This window comes from Rhinichthys klamathensis, unplaced genomic scaffold (assembly GCF_029890125.1).
Source record: "Rhinichthys klamathensis goyatoka isolate OS25496 unplaced genomic scaffold, OSU_Roscu_1.1 h1tg000262l_1, whole genome shotgun sequence".
In the NCBI taxonomy this organism is placed as follows: domain Eukaryota; kingdom Metazoa; phylum Chordata; class Actinopteri; order Cypriniformes; family Leuciscidae; genus Rhinichthys; species Rhinichthys klamathensis.
In genome coordinates, this window is record NW_026606783.1 from 2,178,153 (window position 1) to 2,199,446 (window position 21,294).

The 21,294-nt window shown below is 38.6% G+C and overlaps 2 protein-coding genes across 2 annotated transcripts in view; one reads left to right on the plus strand and one right to left on the minus strand.

The window, feature by feature from the left end:
• The window catches only part of LOC130101775 (uncharacterized), a 41,498-nt gene extending 40,064 nt beyond the window's left edge, over positions 1–1,434 (plus strand). Inside the window, exon 2 of the mRNA XM_056267624.1 lies at positions 1,347–1,434. Coding sequence (XP_056123599.1) covers positions 1,347–1,434 — 88 coding nt within the window. The remainder of the gene's footprint in view (positions 1–1,346) is intronic.
• adar (adenosine deaminase RNA specific) lies at positions 1,355–20,927 on the minus strand. The gene is made up of 15 exons (XM_056267605.1): positions 20,882–20,927; positions 16,988–19,137; positions 16,488–16,692; positions 12,043–12,191; positions 8,186–8,321; positions 7,836–8,074; positions 7,529–7,682; positions 6,147–6,318; positions 5,959–6,052; positions 5,367–5,486; positions 5,147–5,277; positions 2,992–3,174; positions 2,309–2,421; positions 2,089–2,216; positions 1,355–1,946 (listed from the first exon to the last, which is right to left on the minus strand). The coding sequence occupies exons 2-15, from the start codon at positions 19,012–19,014 to the stop codon at positions 1,595–1,597; spliced, it is 4,203 nt and encodes a 1,400-aa protein (XP_056123580.1). The 5' UTR covers positions 19,015–19,137; positions 20,882–20,927; the 3' UTR covers positions 1,355–1,594.
• Positions 20,928–21,294: the final 367 nt, after the last annotated feature.

The following is a 21,294-nucleotide window of genomic DNA, read 5'->3' on the forward strand; positions in this document are numbered from 1 at the left end:
AACATACCATCACAATTGTACTATAAACAGAGCGCGTTAACCATTTGCTGTGAAATGCAAAAACCACGAGACATTAATCTGCAGCTCATGGAAAGAAAATGCTATTTTACTTTTTTTAATAGAACAGAACTTATCTTAAAATAATTTGAGTAGGCTTCAATGGTTTGATGACAAATGTTTGAGGCATACAGATTCACATTTGCTGGAAGAAGGAAACAATGTTAATATTGCTTTAGTCTCGAAGCAGTGCATCAATTAACAGTGTCTGAACACATGAAACAAGCAGTGCAGACTTGAGCTTACAATATAAAGGGTAAAATAATATTCCAAGAAATAGTTCAGATCCACAAAGGTACACACACACACAAACAAATGTGCCGTTCACCCATAGCTTTCACCACTCAAAATGTAGACTGTTTGGCTGCATGCATTATCTACCACAACAAGCCCCCCACCCCCCCTGTATAACAATGCACATCAACGATAGTCAAAACAGAACATACACATCTCATAAAAAATTACATCCAAATAATTAAAAGATAGAAAATAAATTGGATTTCAAAGTTACGAATCATTACAAAATATATACATACAATATATACACATACATAAACACACACGCATATGTATAAACTCGTTCAACAGACCTTATATATACATCTGTGTGCATATGTATCTGTATGTACATTATGTATATATTTCAAGCAGTCTAGTCAAGTGTTGTTATGTGGAACTTCACATAGTGCAACAAAAATAAAATTAAAGTAAATACAGAAGCAGTTTATTCCGTTTATTCAGATTTAAAGCAAACTGAGCATTTAAATGGATAAAAAAGTGGGTAAATGACAAATTGGTACATGATGAGCAACTTAAAAGTGATAGTTCACCCAAAAATGAAAATTCAGCCATCATTTACCCTTCATGTCATTCCAATCCAAACCTATATACATTTCTTCTTTTTTTTTGAAAAACACAACACATCTCTTTTATGATATCTTTCACAGAAGAAAAAAAAAAGTCATACAGGTTTGGAACAACACTGAGGGCAAGTAAATGAGAATTTTAATTTTTGAGTGAACTAACACTTCAAAACTCACAAATGACCAGTATATGAATGTCAGTAAATATATCCCTGACTAGCAAAAAAAAATCTGTTATGAAAAATCTCTCTTGAATGAGAAAGACCTAAATGTAGAATTCGAATCAAAAATACTACGAGAGAGAGTGAGAAACAGAATTATCCCTCAGCTATGTGGCCACACAGTATTGAGATGGTCGCAAATGGGAAGAAAAAAGAAACCCGCTAAAACAAATGCAACCCTCTAGTTGAAACTTTCAAAAAAAAGAAGAGAGAAAAAAAAAAGGGCCGAGATTCTACTTCATGTCTCATCAAGTCCAATTTTCCTTGGGTTTATGGCTCTGTTGCCATGGTAGCATCCGTTACTGCTTTGTCATGATGGTTAAAGTTCAAATCCAAAGCCACAGGCTTACCCTGTTCCTCCCTCTCTGTACCTCCTCAATTCTCTCTTGCTGCCAGGCACTCTTCCACTCCATCCATCCCTTAATTTGTTCTCTCTTCATCTTTCTCTATCCCCTAAAAGCCCTGTGCTGCAGACTGTAAATTGTTGTTTGAGCTCAAGCAGCTATTGGGGTCAACTACGCAACCCGGAGCCCGCATGTCCCCGGTTCCTCCCCTTAGCTCTGAGCCTCTGGCTTCTCCCTCGAAACTTTTTTCTTCCAAGGGCTTCCCGATCCAGGAGCCATATCCATGTTGGTTCAGCGCCAGGAAGAACAGCCTCTTGGCGTCCTGGAATGAAGTGGCAGCCATCTTAGCGTGGGCGTATGACGGCAGTGCCAGCAGATCGGCTCGGCCTGCACGCTGACACAAAGCTTGGAAGAGACGGAACAGATTGGACTTGGAAACCCGTGATACCTCCATCTTGGTACTGGCATAAAGAGAGAAAGATAGATCATGAACGCAAGCAGGTGTCTAGGTCTCGAAGTGCTTCGGATAAATATTCAATTAGCTAGATAAGCTGGAGTTCCTTTTTACAATGGTGATGTATGACGGATGGGTCCGTCTCTCACCTGTCCACTTTGCCCTTGGTGCCATCCAGTACCTCAACGCTGACCTGGTCCGGGTGACTCCAGTTAACGCTGGACTCTTTGGTCTTGTTTGTGTGGCGTGCCGAGTCATACACACTCACCCTGCCCACCTGCAGAGAGCAATACAGAAAAAAAAAAGAGCATGAAATCGAAGTAAAAACAAAAGTTTCATAGTACTAAATGCATTGTGTTGTGCGTGTACCTCAGGGTGGTTGAGAGTAAAGTTTGCTGGTAAACTCTTTTTGAACGCATCACCGTCTCTAGCCATTCGGCAACATACAGCTCGAGTCAGGTGACCATGGCTGTAGAGATAACCTGAACAAAAGCATATAAAAAAGAAAATAGTCAAAAAGCTCTAACTTTGACGCATTATAATACAATTTATAATAAATTATAATTTTAATATAAATTTTTTTAAACCATTTGAATGGTAACACAAAATTGTGAATTTTAATATATAAGCAATATAATTTACTATTACTACTATTAATGATAAAAAAAAAAATTACAATTTTTTTTTACAAAACAGTATTTTTACATACATTTTTATAATGAATTGTCAAAAAATATATAATTTAATTATTACTATTATTAGATTTAATTTATAACTTAATATATAAATAATTTTTAAATAATTGTATACTTCTTTTTAATAATTATTCAATAATAATAATAATAATAATGCATTTTATAATTAATCTTAAATGTTTAAAAAACATATTTTAATTATTATTAATATTAAATTTTAATTATTATTAATAGTATTATTAATTTTTCAATCAGTTTCAATTAAATACCTTCATTGTAAATGTAATTTAAAAAAAACACAAACAGATGCTTGAAAAAATTGGATATCATTACTCAAAGCATGGCAGCAGTGTTTACCAAGAGTGACTGAGCGCAAATAAACGGGGTGGATGAAGTGGCTAAGGAGCGCCCCCTGTAGGCCGAGCACATTCCAGCGCAGGATCTTGTCGCTGCAGCTCATGGTCCTCAGGCGCTCACCATGCTGAATGCCATCCCAGGTGGGCACAATGTCACTGGACTCCACTGGGATGGTGCCTTCACCTGAGAAAAGGTAAGGTTTAATGAGAACAGAAACAGGAAAAGGTGAGAAATCTTGGTTTATTCAATAATATGCAAGAATGTATGACGTGACGCATGTAAATGGAATGTACAGTTGAGGACCAAATGAGAAGACTGTAGCATTGTCTACGGTAGCTCTAGAAAACTAGCTAACTAAACAAATAGCATTATCTGTAAGCATAATCTGGCTTATATCAGGACTGTCAGAAAAATGTCTGTCACAATACATCATGAGGCTGTTTTGTTTTACTTCCACGTCAACAGTCAGGGTCAGCACAACAGCTAACCAAGCACAACTGCCAACATCATGTGCAGACTTGTCAAGTTGAATTCAAAGAAATACATCCGCTTACCTGCCAACCGCTTTTGCCACGTAATTGCTTTTCTACTATCCCACTAGACAATGGCTGTTTTGCCTGGCAAAAGGCCACGTTCACGTGGCTATAGAGAACCTCTTTGGCAAGATAACTGCAACCAGATGGTACGACAAACACTGCTGAGTGCGTCTTATTTAATCCGACAGTTAGCGGACTAGAGTTGTGTACCTGAGGTCCTGGAATTACGCCACAGCATGTGCATACAGTAGTTGGCCACTTAGAGTCACCATGAAATCAAAATGGACAATACTTGTTTTTTTTAATGGAATATTGTATTATTTATTATAAATAATTTATCCGTGAATATTCTAATTTTAATTCATGTGCCCTCATAATCTTTAATCAAAATAACTTTCCCTCCTGGTTTTTTTATTTTTTATTTCTTACATTAATCGATTCTCATTTTGAAGAACCAATAACGATTCTTAAATCCCAAGAATCAATCTTTCAGTCTATGCGTTTTTTTAGTTGAACTAAATGTACGAACTAAAAGCACGACTCCCATCCAATAAATCTCAATAAGCTTTGCTACTTCTGATATGAAGCTTTCAAATTCTTTCAATTTTATTATGAAATTCAAACACTAAATGCTGTTTTGGCGCTCTCTAATGTGGCATGACAGATAGCTGTAGCGCTTCAGTTCAAGCAAAGCAGCAGCGCCGGGCGCACATGAACTGTTCATCTCTTCTGCTTTATTTCTAGTTACAGCACGAAATAAACATGAATGAACATCAGAAGGCATGTTAAACAATACAGTACACCTTTCTGAAATCCGTATCATGTCACATGCAATCGTTCAATCCGCATTTCAACCGCAGAAAGAGGTAGAAAAAAAACAGCTTATAAACAATATCACGTAATGTTACTTTTACCTCACTCACTGTCACCTACAAGAATTTACTTGAAGAGGAGCATTTTGTTAAATATATGCACTATATTGGATATTCATTGTATTTTTTACTTGCCTGTTCTTCAATATTTAATGTGTTTGAACAAAATTCATCATGTTTTTATGACAGCCACCATTTAAGCGTAAAAATAATTTTCATTAAAAATGTATTATAACGTTACTATTATAAAAACTTCCTTGTGTAATTTAAATATAAGTAACATTTTATTAAATTTTAACATTTAATATTATTATGAAGTTCAAAATCAAGTCACGCCAACATTTATTCTTGTTCGAGATGCTGTTTCACTCAGATGTGTATTGCAATATGGAAGAAAAGACTATCGCAACTTCTGTTTGATGCTGACTTTAAGATCGGGAAATTCAAACAGAAACTATGACAGCATGAGACAGTTGACACTGATAGAAATGTTGTTTCAGGGGTTTCAGCATTAAGACAGATTAAAAGATTGATCTTTGAATTTTTAAGTATAGGTATCAAATCATTCAGGAGATCTTTATTTTTTATTTTATTTTTACCCCATTTATGCAGTTATTTACAGTTCTTTTTTTACCCCATTTATGCAGTTATTTACCGTTCTTTTTTTTACCCCATTTATGCAGTTATTTACAGTTCTTTTTTTACCCCATTTATGCAGTTATTTACAGTTCTTTTTCGGTCGCTTACCGTTCTCCACCTTGGTTCTGAGCTTGCCCTGTTTTAAGTTCTCAAAGAGAGGCATGTGTCCAGAGAGATTTTCTTCAGCAGCCTCGCTACACGACTTATCGAACAGAGCGCCATCGCCACATGGAGCAGTGCTTTGAGACAAAGAAAAAGGCATGCGTTATGTTTGCAGATGAATCTCTGTTCTAAAACCAGCTCGGATGAGAGGAAATGCAGGTCTCACCTAATATAGAGATGAAAGGTGATGTCAGATTTGATCTTCAGCTTGCCATCATCTGCCACCTCAAAAATACTCCCATCACCAGGGCTTTCCCAATGTTTCATCAGCTCACCGTACAAAAACCTGAGCCATACAGATTTGACAAATAAGTGTTTTGTTAATATATTGCTTTTTATTATTGCACTAATAGGGCTGATCAAAATCTAATTTGTGTAACAGTTACAAGTTGGTTCTTTTTGTGCATTTGTCAACCCCTTTTTTAAATTCTAGATTAAACTGTTAACTGTGTAAAAAAAGTTACATAAAGTTTATTACTGAAATATTAAGAAAATAAATAAAATGATATATATATATAATTATATTTAAAGTACATTATTAACTGTATTGTTACTGTTATTTTTTATTGTTAAATTTTGATCCAGGTTTTAACATTTTCAGAACACTGAATATATAGTCAATATAATTTATGAGCTGCTGTGAAATAAGACTCCTTTATCTTGAAGAATGAGAAGGAAAAAGCTGTAGAATGAGAGGAAAAATTAATTATGGGATTGAGAGTGAGGGAGAGAGAGAAAGTTCCGCTGCAAGCTGATACCGGATAAAGCCTCTCCTGGAGATGATTTCTGCGTGGCAGTCATTAACGGTGTCCCCTCGAAGACTAAGCTCCTCTCCCTTAACACAGCGGTTTCCTACAGGCGTAAGACAACAATTATGGCACATCTCTAATTACAGTGCATACATCATGTTGGCTCTGTCTGTGTTTAAGTCTATGGGTCTATGTACCTGTCCCAAGGCTGACAACTGTTCCAAGTGTATCTGATCCGTTTCTCATAACAATGGTGGCAAGAATCTTCCTACCCAGAAGGCTGTGCTGGATGCGAGCTGTGAGTGCATTAAAGCGCTGATGGCTTAGCATGGCGATCTGATCATGCATCGTACTGCCTGATACTGGCAACTGAAACATACAAAAACTATTTTAGTAACTATTTTATTACACATCTCATTTTAAGATTTTGATAGGTCAAGTGCAGCATTGACTGGTCAAATACTTCTGAATAATGACAGTTGTACAGGGAAATAATGTGCAACTGTCTCTAATCTAGGAAATATGTTTCCTATATAATAAATATATCAAAAGAACAGCATTTGTATGAAAAAGAAAGCTTTTGTAACATTATACACTACCATTCAAAAGTTTGGGGTCAGTAGGATTTTTTTTTGGGAAAGAAATGAATACTCAAAAGTGACAGTAAAAATATTTAAAATGTTACAAAAGATTTCAATTTATAATAAATGTTGTTCTTTTTAACTTTCTATTCATCAAGAATCCTGAAAAAAATTGTACACAACTGTGTACAACATTATTATTGATGATAATAATAAATGTTTCATGAGAACCAAATCAGCATATTACAATGATATTTGAAGGATCATGTGACACTGAAGACTGGAGTAATGATGCTGAAAATCAGCTTTGCCATCACAGGAATAAATTACTTCAATTAAAAATTTAATTTAAAACATTTATTTTATGCAATGAGCAGAAGAGACTTCTGTTAAAAACATTTAAAAAAAATCTCTCTCTCTCTCTATAAATATATATATAAAATAAATAATACTTATACACTACACTATTTATAAATCTATAAATAAATCTATATACATTATAAATATAATATTTATATGAATAGTTATAAAGTATATAATATATAAATCCAATAAATATATGAGTTATATATACACATTTACTTACCTAGTACATGTTAAAGCCTTTCAAACAGGGTTCAAAAATACCAGCCATTTGTGAGTAAACTCTTGTTTTGGCAAGTAAACAACAGAATTAAACAGAACTTTATTATTTAAAGTTTCCTTATGTTGCAGTTTACAATAAGTTTTTTTGAATAAGTCAAATTGTAGGAATTGTAATGACCCTTGGTGATGTAAATGTGTGCAAAATAGTTATAAACAGACAAAAAAAAAATCTGTGTGTGGATTTTTTAATAACAATTTAGCATCAAACACGTGTAGCAAAAAGTTAATTTTGTACTGCTTTCAAATATTTGAAAACCCCTCAATATTTAATGGTATCTTTTTTTTAATGCATAGTTAAAAGCAACTGCTTATTTTATTATGAACTTTTAATAAAGTTTCTGCGTGTTTAGTACCTCTGGCGTGAGCTCTCCAGTACGTGCTGCTTTCTCTGCTTCTCCGATGAGCACTCGAAGAGCAGCGTCTGCTGCCTCCTGCTTCCCCTGCTTCTTATTACTAGCACACACTGCAGGAAACCACCGCCCTCCCAATTTAGCCTGGTAAGTAAACCTGTAAAAAAGGGAGATGAAATAAATTGTGATATGAACTTTTTATTGTGTGCCAGAGCAGTGCAGAGTCAGACACCGAGATGAGAATCCTGCTGCTTCTGTAATAAGGACATAAAGATCAAGAAAATGTGACAAAGTAAGAGTGCAAGTGTACTTGGGCTCGTGTGAGAGTCCGGACTGGCCCACAAGGCGGATTTCAGCAGCGAAGCCTCGAGCACGGGCGTACTCGAGGAGGCCGGACACTGCGTTGTTGTTCAGGTGGTTGATGAGGTCACCCACACCTGCTTCATGTGCCGCCTGGAGCTCAGATGCCGTCAGGGGGGGTAGCGAGGGGCACGCAGGAATCGCTGGCTGAGACTCATTTTCGCCCAGAGCAAAGAAATTACCGGGAGGCTGGAAGAGAAAGATTGAGTTCAGTCTATCAGCATATACAATTCTCTCTTTTTTTTTCTTCCATCTTTCAAAGTGCTCTTTTTCTTGTACTGTTGCCAAACCTCTCTTCACCTTGTTAAGATGTAGTAGTCCATCTCCCATTAGCTCCTTCACGGCCTCCTCCGCTGCCAGCTGCTTTGCTGCTTTCTTACTGGGCGCTGAGGCTTCTTGGAAGAGACGCTCCCCAACCTTAACACGGAACATAAACCTGACAGAGGAGGTAAGAAAAAGCAAGAAAGATGGTGGGAGAAAGGAGTGAAAATGACAAATCAGTCACAGTGGACACTAGCCTATATTTTCAAATCTATTGAGGGAGTTCTATTCCATTGAGCTTTGAATCCTCTATTTAGCTTTTACAAATCGCACTGAACAGAATGGGTCATTAAGTTTTATTAAAGAAATTATTATTTTTATTCAGCAAGGATGCATTCAATTCATCAAAAGACTTTGTTACAAAAAAATTCAATTCAAAAAATGCTTGAAAAAAAGTGTGGTTTCCACAAAAAAATATTAAGTAACAACATTTTTCAACATTGATAATAAAAAATCCTTCTTGAGGACCTAAGAATAATTTTAAAAGGATCATGTGACACTGAAGACTGGAGTAATGATGCTGAAAATTCAGCTTTGCCATCACAGGAATAAATTATATTTGAAAATATATTAAAATAGAAGACAGTTGTTTTCAATTGTAATAATTTTGCAATATTGGTTTTAATTATTTTGATCAATTAAATGCAGCCTGGGTGAGCATGAGCAAAAGACTTCTTTCAAAAACATAATAAATCTTAAGACCCAACTACAACAGGGTATAGAAATTCTTAAAATGAATTTACAACCTTTTAATACTTTTTACAACCCCGCGGACACCCTGTACAACCAACTACCTCTACCTTCTTCAGCCATTCAAATGTACTAATATTTGTTACACTGATAAAGCACACTGAAACTGAGAATGACACAGAAACAAAATGATGCATACAAGCATGCTGTCAATTCCTGTTTTTGCCAACTAGAGCCAAAAAAAATGGCCTAGTAAGGCTAGTTTGGCAGGCAGTGCTACATTTACATCAAGACCAATAATCAGAATCGCTCTTTTGCTAAAGGCCATGAATATCCACTGGCACATGACAGAACTACACATGTATGTTTGTGGAGGCTGTCCTGAACCTAACAATACTAAGATTTCTCATTTAATAAGTTAAACAAGAAATGAGGAGAAACTACATTCATCAACTTCATCAAGATATTATACTTACAGTATGATATTTGCAATAATACAGCTACGAACTGTAACTTACTGCTCAGTCCTAAAGTAAAATAAAGCTTTTTTCCTCAACAGAGATCAAGTTTCTCTGATTTATCGGTTTTGTGTTGTTAATTAGGGTGTGACTGAGGGTTTTTCTTCCACACTTGTACACCCTTCTAGTGATGCATTTGTTTTTAAATCAAATTGTGTTTCGAGATGTGATTTAACACACATTTAACATCTCATATTGCTGCTGCTTACATACCAAGGGTATACAACAGGAGACGATATAAAATCATACTGTATTAGGTAGGGGTGTAACGGTACACAAAAATTACGGTTCGGTACGTACCTCGGTTTTAAAGTCACGGTTCGGTACGTTTTCGATACAGCAAAAAGTAAGAAATGCCAGAGAAATTTCCTATTTGTTAAAAGAAAAAATATTTTTTAAATAAGTTGAGTTTTCCTACATCTTGAAACTTTCAGGTTTATAAATGGGTGTCATCTTTGAAGGATGAACAAATAATGTTTTGGTCATCACATTAAAAATAACATTTAAATATATGTAGAGTTCAGATGCAAAAGCCATTTGAAATTTTCTTCTAGAATGATCATTTTTATCAAGCTTGTATATTTAAGTTCAGTAATTTCACTTAAATGGCAATGAAGATTACCTATTAATTGTCATTTGAGTGAAATTACTGAACTTAAATATACAAGCTTCATAAAAATGATCATTCTTGAAGAAAATTTCAAATGGCACTTAGAGGCTTTTGCATCTGAACTCTTCAAATATTTATTTATATAATATTTGAGTTTTGAAGTGCTGGAAAAAGATGTGTGAAGTACTTGAAAGCATTTCACTATTCCAGCCAAACTGGTTACAGTTATGGTGAATGTTGCTGGTCTGTGGACGTAAAGTATTACTAACTTACGGCGCAATATTTCTCCTGGTGTCCACGTCAGCGCTGTTTGATCTAATAGAGATCTACGGTTAATAACGGAGAAATGTGAATGCTTCTCACTAGATCTCGCAGCGATGTTATTACTTCAGTGGCGAATTCAAATGTTTTCTTTACTGGATCTCTTAGCGCTGTGTAGTAACAGTGTCGCTTGATCGAGATCGGCTCGCACTGCACAGATGTTGCTGGTCCTAGAGGTCCGAACTCCGAACTGATAAACGATCCGTGAAGCACATGAGTAGCGCAGTTTCGTTCCGCTTTCTTTACGCTTGCCATTTGATGTTGCGCAACGTTGTGGTGGTCGCGCCAGCGCGAATTTTGTCGGTAGGAAAAATGGTCCAAGGAATCGTTCGGTTTGTATGCGTACCGAACCGGAAGCCTCGAACCGAAACGGTTCAATACGAATACATGTACCGTTACACCCCTAGTATTAGGGACTACATTGCAACAGAAATTTCTCATTTTCAATAAGCACCTCATATCAAATCTGACTTAGACCAGTTCCTGAGATGGGGTTTGTGTTGAGCGCTCTGAGATCAATGAAAACACCCTGAAGCACGCATGCAGACTATACATTCATTTCATTAAATATTCGGTTTAATAATCACACTAGGTCATATCACGATTTCAATCTTATTTTGATTGTTTCTTTTAATTTGTCAATGCAACTTCCTTTGATGCAGACTCAGTTAAATTCTAATGGACAATATCAATAAAAGAAAAATGAGCAAGAACCAGGACAAAATAATGGCACTTTTCCATTACCAGTACCAGCTCGCCTCGACTCGGCTCGCTTTTCGCTCCGTTTTCCATTGCAGAAAGTACCGCCACAAATAGTACCCGGTCGTCATAGCGACGCATTTCGTTCCTCGTTGCCCCATCAAGCTCTCGCTGGATCCTCTCTTCGGCAACCAAACAAAGGAATGTCTGCACCTCTTGTTTGACCACGGCATATTCTTCCGAGTTGCCATAATAATAGTAGTAAGTTTAGTAACTATCTCTGGCCAAACTATTTAAAAATGGCGGGGTTATTCTGGATACTCCATCTGGCGCGTGCAATGATGACGCAGATTCTCTGTGACCAATCAGCAGTCGGCATTGTTTTCACGTCACATTTTAGTATCGGCTTAGCTCGCCTCAGCTCGCTTAGAACCTCGCCGGAGGTGGTACGAAAAAAATTACCCGAAAGCAGGTACAGGTACAACTTTTACACAGTGGAAAACCAAACAAAGGCGAGTCGAGTCGAGCCGAGCCAAGGCGAGCTGGTACTGTGTAGTGGAAAAGCGCCATAAGACAGACAGTATACAGATAAAACAACATTTCGGCCCAGGATCAGACAAAGCAGGCAGGCATTGTTTCACACCCAGCAAAAATCACACTGTAGGGGCAAAGTGAAGAAAGGACACAGATAAACACAAAAGAGGAACAGATAAAGAGATAAGAATAGCGCTACCAAAACGACAATATAAAAGCTCAGTAGGTTCTGTAGAGGCAACAAAGTATTATGGGGCAAAGAGTTGAGGACTTTAAAAGGAAGAGCAAGAATGAGAGGAGATAGTACAGAATGTGCTTGGAGGTGTGGAGAATGTGAGGAGAGCAAGGAAACAGAAGAGCCTGGCAAATAGAGACACATCAGCATGTAATAAAAAGCATGTGGCTTTCTGTAGCAGGATTAAAGGGATGTAACCTAAAGTTCTTTACTGTGGGATGCATTTTACCGTGGATCATGGGGTGGCCCTTCCTGTCCTGTCTTGATAAACTGGATGGCATGCCCACTGCGCTGACTGTGCTCCATCAGGACAGAAACGGGATTCTTTCCTCCAGGTAGAGACCGAGAAAGAGCCTGGGGCGGAGTATCGGTGTCACCCTTTAGAAATGATATGAAGAGAGCGAGAGAGGATGAATAAATAAACAAATTAATCAATTTTATTTGAAATTAAAGGATTAGCTCACTTCAGAATTGAAATTTCCTGATAATTTACTCACCCCCACGTCACCCAAAATATTCACGGCTTTTTTTCAACAGTCGAAAAGAAATTTGAGGAAAATATTCCAGGATTTTTCTCCATATAGTGGACTTCAACGGTTATCAACAGGCTGAAGGTCCAAATCGCAGTTTCAATTCAGCTTCAAAGGGCTCTACACGATCCCAGCCGAGGAATAAGGGTCTTATCTAGTGAAACTATCAGTCATTTTCCACACACAAAAAAAACGCAATAGGCTCTATGCACGATCGCTTCCGTGTTTTGTTTCAGCCCGCCCAGTTACATCCGGTGCTGCGTCGCAAGCCATTTTTGCATTAGGTGGAGATAATGGCAAATTACACTCGCTGTTTACAAGAACTTCCACCGGTTAACGTGAATGTTAACAATATTGTGAGGCAGTTAGCGGTCACACATAATAGAGTAAGAAAGAGAAGGGCATTAAATTATATATTTCAAGCTACATCGACAACTTTGAGGGTGAGTAATCTCTCATATGATGCGAAATCCGACTAGCGAATCAGTTTCTAAAATTGTTGTCACTTTTCTGAGAAAATTAATTTTATTAAAGTTTGGCCGCTAGTACACTTCGCTATAGAACGCACTATGCGGAGTAGGGGTGGGAATCTTTGGTCACCTCACGATCCGATCCGATTCCGATTCTGGGAGTCATGATCCGATTCCAGAACGATTCTTTATCTACCTTCCCCCCTTATTAATTCATTAGTTTACATAAGTAATTAAGTACTTTTTAAAAAATAATTACAAATTTTTTTTTTTTTATTAAAACAGTTGTATGTTAAGAATTTTAAACTAATATAACAAATAAAGAGGAGCATAGAAAAATATAACAAACAACAAACAAAAAGTGCTTTCAGTAGCCTATAGATAATCTGAACGTTTTCCATTCAAGAACTGTGAGTGATTTTTCTTCATCTTTACTGTTGTTTTTTACTATGACATCATAGACTGCGGGAGATCTATTAAGCTGCATTCACGCACGCATCTCTTTTGAAATAAAAGTAGTAATGCGGTGTGTCCTGTCCGTTTAATCCCTTAAAACACAACTGGCTGTGTTTACGTTAATTTTGCACAAGTACATTACCTGTACATTTAAACTCATGTACATTTAACATTTAACTCGCTAGAGTGTGGAACTGAGAAAAATGACTTTAAAGATTTTTAGTTGTCCCGCCAAATTAATTATAGGTAGGACGCTGAAAATCTGGCAATTAGATGTTTAAGTAATGAAAATTATCTACATAACAAAATTGAGCTCAAACTTGACTTGACCACTATTTTAAAGTTACTGTATTCTGCCTTTGTATTGTCAGCAAAAAGTGAGAAGTCATGCCAAGGCAAAAGGCAGTAACTTCCACATTTTCAATATTTGGTTGCTGATCACCATTAACAAAATCATTATAGTAACACCTGTATAAAATCTAGTGATCATGGCATTTATTTTGCATGATTTACAATTACCTAGCCTTCTAGTTATTGTGCTTTGTTTGCATTCCGGTGGCCCTATTAATACATTAGACATGACAAAATACCTCCATAGCGGTAAAGACTAAAGAGAGTATCTTCAAGTGGTAGCCTACCGAGTGGCATAAGACTTGCTAAACACGCATTATAATGTAATGTAATGATCACGATAAAACCGATCCTCGCGCACATTCGACCCGGAGACTGGTTTATAGCGGTGGATCTGAAAGACGCATACTTTTACAGGCGTTTACCGAGATTCGTGTTCGAAGGTGTCACGCTCCGTTCACGAAAAGTAGCCTATGCAGTGCTTTACCCCTTAGGACTCAGTAGGAAGCGTGTTCTGGACTACTTAGACGACTAATGCATTTATAGCACAACCTTCTGTGTTCTGCGTCTTTTCAGTATGCGTTGGTTTCAGCTGTCTGCCCTATTATTGTGCGTGCACTTTGCTCGTCCCGCGGATTTATTCCGGACGCTGTGTTTTGTATGCATGCTTTTAACAGCTGTTCTGATGTTGTATGCACCAGCACTTCTTGCTTCATTATGTTGTATGCGCCAATATACCCTTGTTGCTTCATTATTATCACTCTGTGATATATTAGTCCCGCGTCGGCTCGACCGTGTTCAGGGCGGAGCTGAAGGTGCCGGCGAAGTTTTGGCACTCTTCCAGCTAGATGCATGATTGTTTCAACTAGGTCCGGTACCCGAACTAGGTGAGGCGGGGCTTTAGTTCTTTGTTGTATTGACCTACTTCGGCATGTGTAACATTTTTCTGTCAACTCTGCATATATCCTTCGCGATCGATATCGCACGTTTGTCGATGGAGCGGGTTAGAGCATACTAAATGTTCTGATCGCATTAGTGCAGGACAAAGCTCTGAGGACATCAGAAGTTACAGGGACGGATGGTAGCTGTACAAAGTACACAGGCTACATCGTAATTTCAATTTTAACGGAGAGTAAAACAAAGGCAGCACACCGTATAATCTGATGGGTAGCATTATTTGATAGAACGCCAGCACAGTAACTTCATATTGACGCGTGGCTAAACAAAGGCAGATTGCCGTAACTCAATATGAGCGTTCCAAAACTAAGCCAAAGAGCCGTAACTGGTGTTACGGTGTTCTGCCTTGGTTTCTCATGGGCTTTTGGAAGTTACGTTTAAGACAACACATTATTTTCTCAAAAAAACAACGGAATTGACTCAAGATACTTATCCACATGATAAAGGAGGTCTTGTATGTGCCAAAAATATCAATAACTCATTTTCGACCAAAAACGAAGTTACGGTCTTTTGCCTTTGCACGGCAGATTAAACCACTACACGGAGTCGCACAGCCGCATGCGCGAGCAGTCTCACAAACAAAGCGCACGTCAGCATTTGAAATTGAAAGCAGCCTTCTGTTAGTGAGGTTCATATTTTAAATATATAAGTCCACTGCATTCCAAACCACATAAATGATGACTTCGTAGAGCATTTGTAAGGAAAATACCGACGGGCGAGACAGCACACTTCAAGTGTAACATCAAAGAAAGCGCGCGTCTCTCACAGCGTATTCTGTGCAATGAAGCCTGTGAATGTCCTTGTAATTCGCTTCAACCTTTCCGAACTTTATGAAAGATTATTTTACGGAAGGTTCGAGTGGTGTATGTGTGTGAGGAATTGGAAGCAAGCAGAATACGGGTGTTTCTAAAGCAAACTCAACGTCATCGCACATCTGGTTAAAAACTAAGCTCAGAATCAATTCTGGAATTCTCAGAATCGATCCAGAATCGTTGGAGAGAGAATCGCGATGCATCGATGGATCGATTTTTTCTCCCACCCCTTATGCGGAGGTAAAGACACTGGCTGAGATTCTACCGGAAACACGTCAGCAGCGTTCGTGCATAGAGCCTATTATATACTTTTTACCCACAAATGCTCGTCTTGCATGTCCACGTCTTCACGCATTACGTAATCACGTCGGAAAGGTCAGGCGGTAACCTGACGTAAACGGAAAATGTAGGGTAGGGCAAAAAACTCCTCATTTTCTTCAACTACAAAATCGTCCGACATCGTTGTTTTACCTTTCATTTATTTTAATTTTTTTGTAAAGGGCGTTTGACTTCGTCTTTGTACGTTCGCTTTGTAAACACTAGGTCGGTACTTCCACCTACCTTTGAGTGACCTTTCAACGTGATTACGTAATGTGTGGCGCATCACAGCTAGTGCAAGACGAGCATTTGCGGTTAAAAGGCATAAATGTTTTTTTTTTTTTAGAAAATGACCTATCGTTTTGCTAGATAAGACCCTTATTCCTCGGCTGGGATCGTGTAGAGCCCTTTGAAGCTGAATTGAAACTGCGATTTGAACCTTCAGCCTGTTGAAGTCCACTATATGGAGAAAAATCCTGGAATGTTTTCCTCAAAAACCTTAATTTCTTTTCGACTGAAGAAAGAAAGACATGAATATCTTGGATGACGTGGGGATGAGTAAATTATCAGGAAATTTTAATTCTGAGGTGAACTAATCCTTTAAATCAATATTATATTTAAATAAATATTTTTTTATTATATGTAATATACAACATACATATATTTTATAAATGCACATTTAAATGAAAAGGCAAAATAGGACATCAAAGATATTATCTGTAGGAGATTAAATTATCAGGTTTCATGCAACTTTGATACATAAAAAGAAAACAAACATACTAGCATATCATCTGACAGGTCAGTGGTTGACTCAGCTCCCTCCATGCTCGGTTCTTCCTCTTCCTCTCCATCTCCACCTGCTCCCTTCATCTCCTTCCAAAGAATCTTCAGGGTTATGGCTGCAGCATCTTTTTTGGCCACTTTTTTGTTTGAACCCTCAGCTGGTGGAAACCTGCGACCATCTAACATGACCTGCATCCGAAACCTGGAGACAAAAAGAAAAAATCTTAAGCTATAAACCGTGTTTAAATGTAAACAGTTTGTTTCTACTAATTCTTAATCATGCAATCTCATTTCACCAAAATTCACCAACAAGAGAACATTACTTCTATAACATCTCCAAAAATAAATTGGCTGTTTCACAAATTCTTAAATTAATCACAGCTGTGTATCTGCCTTCCAAACACATACACTGCCAAAAAAGACAGAGCCAAAAGCTGTCTTAACACAGGCGAACAAATGCTGACATGCAACCTTAAACAAACTTTTCATCTACTAACCGGGGGTCATGTGAGGGTCCAGACTGCTCCAGAAGTAGGAACTCACAAGTGTGTCCAAGATGCTGAGCAAATTCCATCAGCCCGCTAACTGGGTTCTTACTGCGGGCCTCCTTGAGTTTCTGGAATCTGCTTGACTCCAGGCTTTGAGCTGGGGGAGGGGGAGCAGCCAACGAAACGGCAACCTCGGAGTGGATCGTGTTCAGGAATTCTGGAATATCATCAGATGCCCACTGTGAACGTTCTCCTCCATTACTGGCCATATCCTGATAGTATGAGAACTGATGGGGAGGAGGTTGGAAGTAGCGGAAGGTGGAGGAGGAAAGGTCACTGGGTTTGGGGGGTATTGGCTCAAGGCCAGGCATGTCAAGCTCTGAGTTACCAAAAATGTTATTGTTGTCCAACATCTCCACCAATGGATTTTTACCCCCATCCATCGGCACTGCTCCAATATCACCTGAAAATTCAAATACATCATCTGGTTCCAACTTGACTGAAGCTACGTCTGCAATCCCTTCAGCTGCCAAGTTAAACATCTCGGCACTGTTAACGTCCCGTTTTCCAGTCGCTGCAGCTTTTCGTTGGCGGTCCATCTTTTCCTGCCGGTGTGCACTAAGTGACCATGTAGGTGGAGTAACTTCGGTATTGCGCCTTACATCACCTTGTTTCTCCATGGCATAGAGTGTGGGATTAACCTGCTTGGCACTGCGCAGGCCGAGGTTCTTGGAGATCACAAGCGAATTACCCGTACCCACTTCATAGAGGTACTGTAGGATCTTCTCTTTGCCATCTTTAGAATCAGCCATTGTTGACAAGGTTACCAACTGGACTGCAGGTAAAAGAGTCTGTTGATCCTGGACAGGAATCAACGTTTCACAGGTATCGTCACCTTCAGAGTCCTCCGCCTGGTCACTGATATCGCCGTCAGCCTCTACGAGGATCTGTGATGCAGAGGGAGCACTGGTGCTGGTGAAATGCTCTATAGCCTCTTGTTTTATGGATGAACTCTGACCTGGCTCTTTCACCAAATCCTTTGAAGACTGCGATTGGTCTCTTCCTTTGATTGGCTCACTGTCCTCTTCCTTGCAGAGTCTCCACAGAGGAGGAATCTCACCTTGCTTCACTGCTTGGTTTGCCCTTAAGAGGGCATATAAAGCCTTATTAACAATCGTTTTGGGAAGACCAAGCTTTTTGCCCAAGGCTCTTGCCTGAATGGTCTCGTCTGGCCCGAGTGATGTCAAAAAAGCAAAGACCTGTTGCTGGATCTCAGGGGTCAAATACAGAGACTCTCTGACTGAGCCAGAAGAACTGAAAACCTTGCTAGAAATGCTACTGCAGGACAAAATGTCAGAGTTGTCTACCCTTGTTATCTGGTCACTTAAACTCAGACTATGAAGGCCAGAGGACACATCATCTGCCTGTGCATTCCAGTAATGCTTAGTCTGTTGATTTGGATAATACTGTCCCTTCTGATGAGGGTGATTCCACCCTGACTTTTTCTTAGGGTTAAAGTTAGGCTCCCTTTGCCAGTTTCCTCGGCCTCTCGTGTAGCAGTCTCTTCTTCCGAAACTGTTACCACTTGTTTTGAAGTCTCGATAACCTGTCTGGTAGTGGAGAGGCCCAGTTGAGACCTTTTCCCCTTGGCTGGGGGTTTGGGACCCTCGCTGCTGGGGTGCTTTGAACTGCGGAGCCTGTGCACTTTGCCCCCTGAGGAACTGGACCTGGTATTGTCGGAAACTTATACCATTTGGGTCGGAGATCTGATCACTGCTGTGGTGGGGGGATGCCCACAGGGGTGAATCAGAGGGACTAGGGGGAAAAGGATGACCACGTGGCACGCCAGGAGCACCCGGGTAAGAGGAGTAAAGAGAAGGGTGCGGATAGCTGCCGGATACAGAGCCGGGGCTTGGGACACAAGGGCCCCGTTGGTGACCAGTGGTCGTGTGGGAATGAAACTGAGGTTTTCCCTGTTGGGGAGAGAGGGAGAATCGCTGGCAATCTTTGTTAAACCCTCCTCTACCTCTGCTCATAGCGCAGGGGTCGGGGGCGAGGAGGGAGTAGCGTTGGACTTGGTGGACGTGTTAGGATGAGACTCAGCTGTCTGGATGTAATGTCACAATGATAGCAATAGGATAGTCGGTGCACTGGTTCTTCTGCAGAGAGACATAGAACAACAGAAAAATTCATTAAAGAATGCAAAGTGAAAGCAAGCTTTTTGATGTTGCAGTGTCACTGTACAGACACACAAATTCTGTTGGCACATTTCTTGGCAACAGAGCAGACTGTAATTTGAACACTTGGTAAAGGGCTCACAGATTAATTATTCATGCTTATTGTGACAATCAATTTATTTCTGGCTTAGGGAGTAATTTGCGGATCCTTATGGTGAGGGAAAGTGGTCATGGGTATTAGAGGAAAGCATTTTCAAGGACATTCTCTCCGAATGTGAGAAACTATAGTAGCTTAAGCACAATGAGTAAAGCTGTGTTTTAAGAGACTGGAAAAACATCAGAAGACAGAAATAAAAGTGAACCTAACACTTGTTTACAAAATGCAGTACTCTCTACTACAGCATAGTACATGTCTGGTGAATTGCTGTGAGTTTAAAATAAGTTGCTTATTAAGATTCAACAGTCCTCACAATACAGCAGGTCAATAGAGAGTTTAGCCAGCAGCAAATTAATTATTTTTAATAGATTCAGGAAACAATAGCTCAGAAAAATAGCAAGGTTATCACACATTACATAAGACACAAAGTAAAAATTAATGTGAGGTAAATTTTTCTAACCACATAATTTTTGCATGTTACTTTTTGTTACATTCCAGTGTACAATGAAAATTAATATTAAAAACACACATACCTGAACTCATATCCTCCTATCAAACCCTAGCATAGACAAGAAATTCAGCACCTTGGTGCAGCTCCACATTTAACTTCAGACATAATAGCGGCAGCGCACTCTCTAAATAAGCTTAAGTGAGAGGGAAAGTGATTCTGCTGCTCAATCTCTTTCCGTGTGCTCCTCCATGAGCATTCTGAAGTGACAGTCACACTTGTCACTTTTATATCCCCAATACAAATCTGGCATTTAAGTGGCCATTCCTTTCAAAATACACTGAGGTAGCACAGTATAGAGATGGTACCAGATTGTAATTCCATGTTATATTTATATACCCTGGTACCAATACCATGGTACTAACATGGCACTCCAAGGTATTTTAAAGAATACCATTTTCCTTTTACCAAGGAAAAGCCTGTTGTAAGAGCAGAAAGTTTAGCCAATTAGCCATTTAAATAAATGAATGTCTTCAAAACTGAGAGTTGAGGTAGATAGGTTATTAAACATTTATTTAAATATTGGAAAATGACTGATTGAAAAAATAGGAAATGTTACATTTAACCTCTTAACCGAATGGATTTTCACATTATCATAATAATGAGTTTAAAAAAATAGAGATTGCATTCACACAAAGCAATTTCTAACAAACACAATATTTCTAAGAAAACAACTGCATATGCTTGACACAAATGACTTAGAGGACTTCAAGTTTTACACATTCCCATGACTTTGGAAAGTGGTCTGGATTCTGTTTCTGTTCTGTTCAATTTTAAAATTCCCTGATAGTTCTAGCTAAGTGTTCTATGACCGTGGAAAGATGGGAACCATTATACAAATTTTTAATGGCTATCACCCAAAAGCATAAGTGGGGCCCTCTAAGGATGAAAATAATAGGGTGTTTATTACAAAACTATTTTATCTAATGCCTTCTTTAAAATGAATTACTGACTCCTAGTTTTAGCAGATTCTACAGTAATTGTTCAGTCACTTTGGCAACAAGAGTGTTTACCTACACAAGTAAAAACCCATTCAGACGAACCCAAAAAGTTATACATACCACAAAAACACCTGAAGGTAAAAGACAGATGAACTTGACAAATAAACTAGATAGTGCACGAGTTTGGGCCTTGACTAAACGCTGTTCCGCGTGCAAAACGAAAATGAAATAGACGGATTTAAACTCCACCAATACTCCTACGTTTTCCCTGGTGGCCTCTGCAAATGGTTTAGATCCACAAACTCCACAACACGAGATGATCCTGAAACTTGTCTACACTTTTGGAAAGTGTGTTGGAAAAACGATATCAGCAATAAAAGAAAATAGAAACCATTCGTAAAAGCAGAATGTTGCGAACTAGGCACAGACCACTTTAAGTTTCGTTTTCTATTCTCCTCCAAGCTCTCAAACTACTGTCTCTAAAATGCATTGATAACCCGCATTTCGCTAAACTGACAGCAGGCGGCGCCATT

Coding starts and splice junctions, on each gene's coding strand:
- adar (XM_056267605.1), bottom strand. CDS start 19,014: ATGAGCAGAGGTAGAGGAGGGTTTAACAAAGATTGCCAGCGATTCTCC. Junction 8,322..12,042: donor GGGCCACCCCATGATCCACG/GTAAAATGCATC, acceptor CTCCTCTGTCAG/GTTTATGTTCCGTGTTAAGG. Junction 7,683..7,835: donor GGACTCTCACACGAGCCCAA/GTACACTTGCAC, acceptor CCTTTTTTACAG/GTTTACTTACCAGGCTAAAT.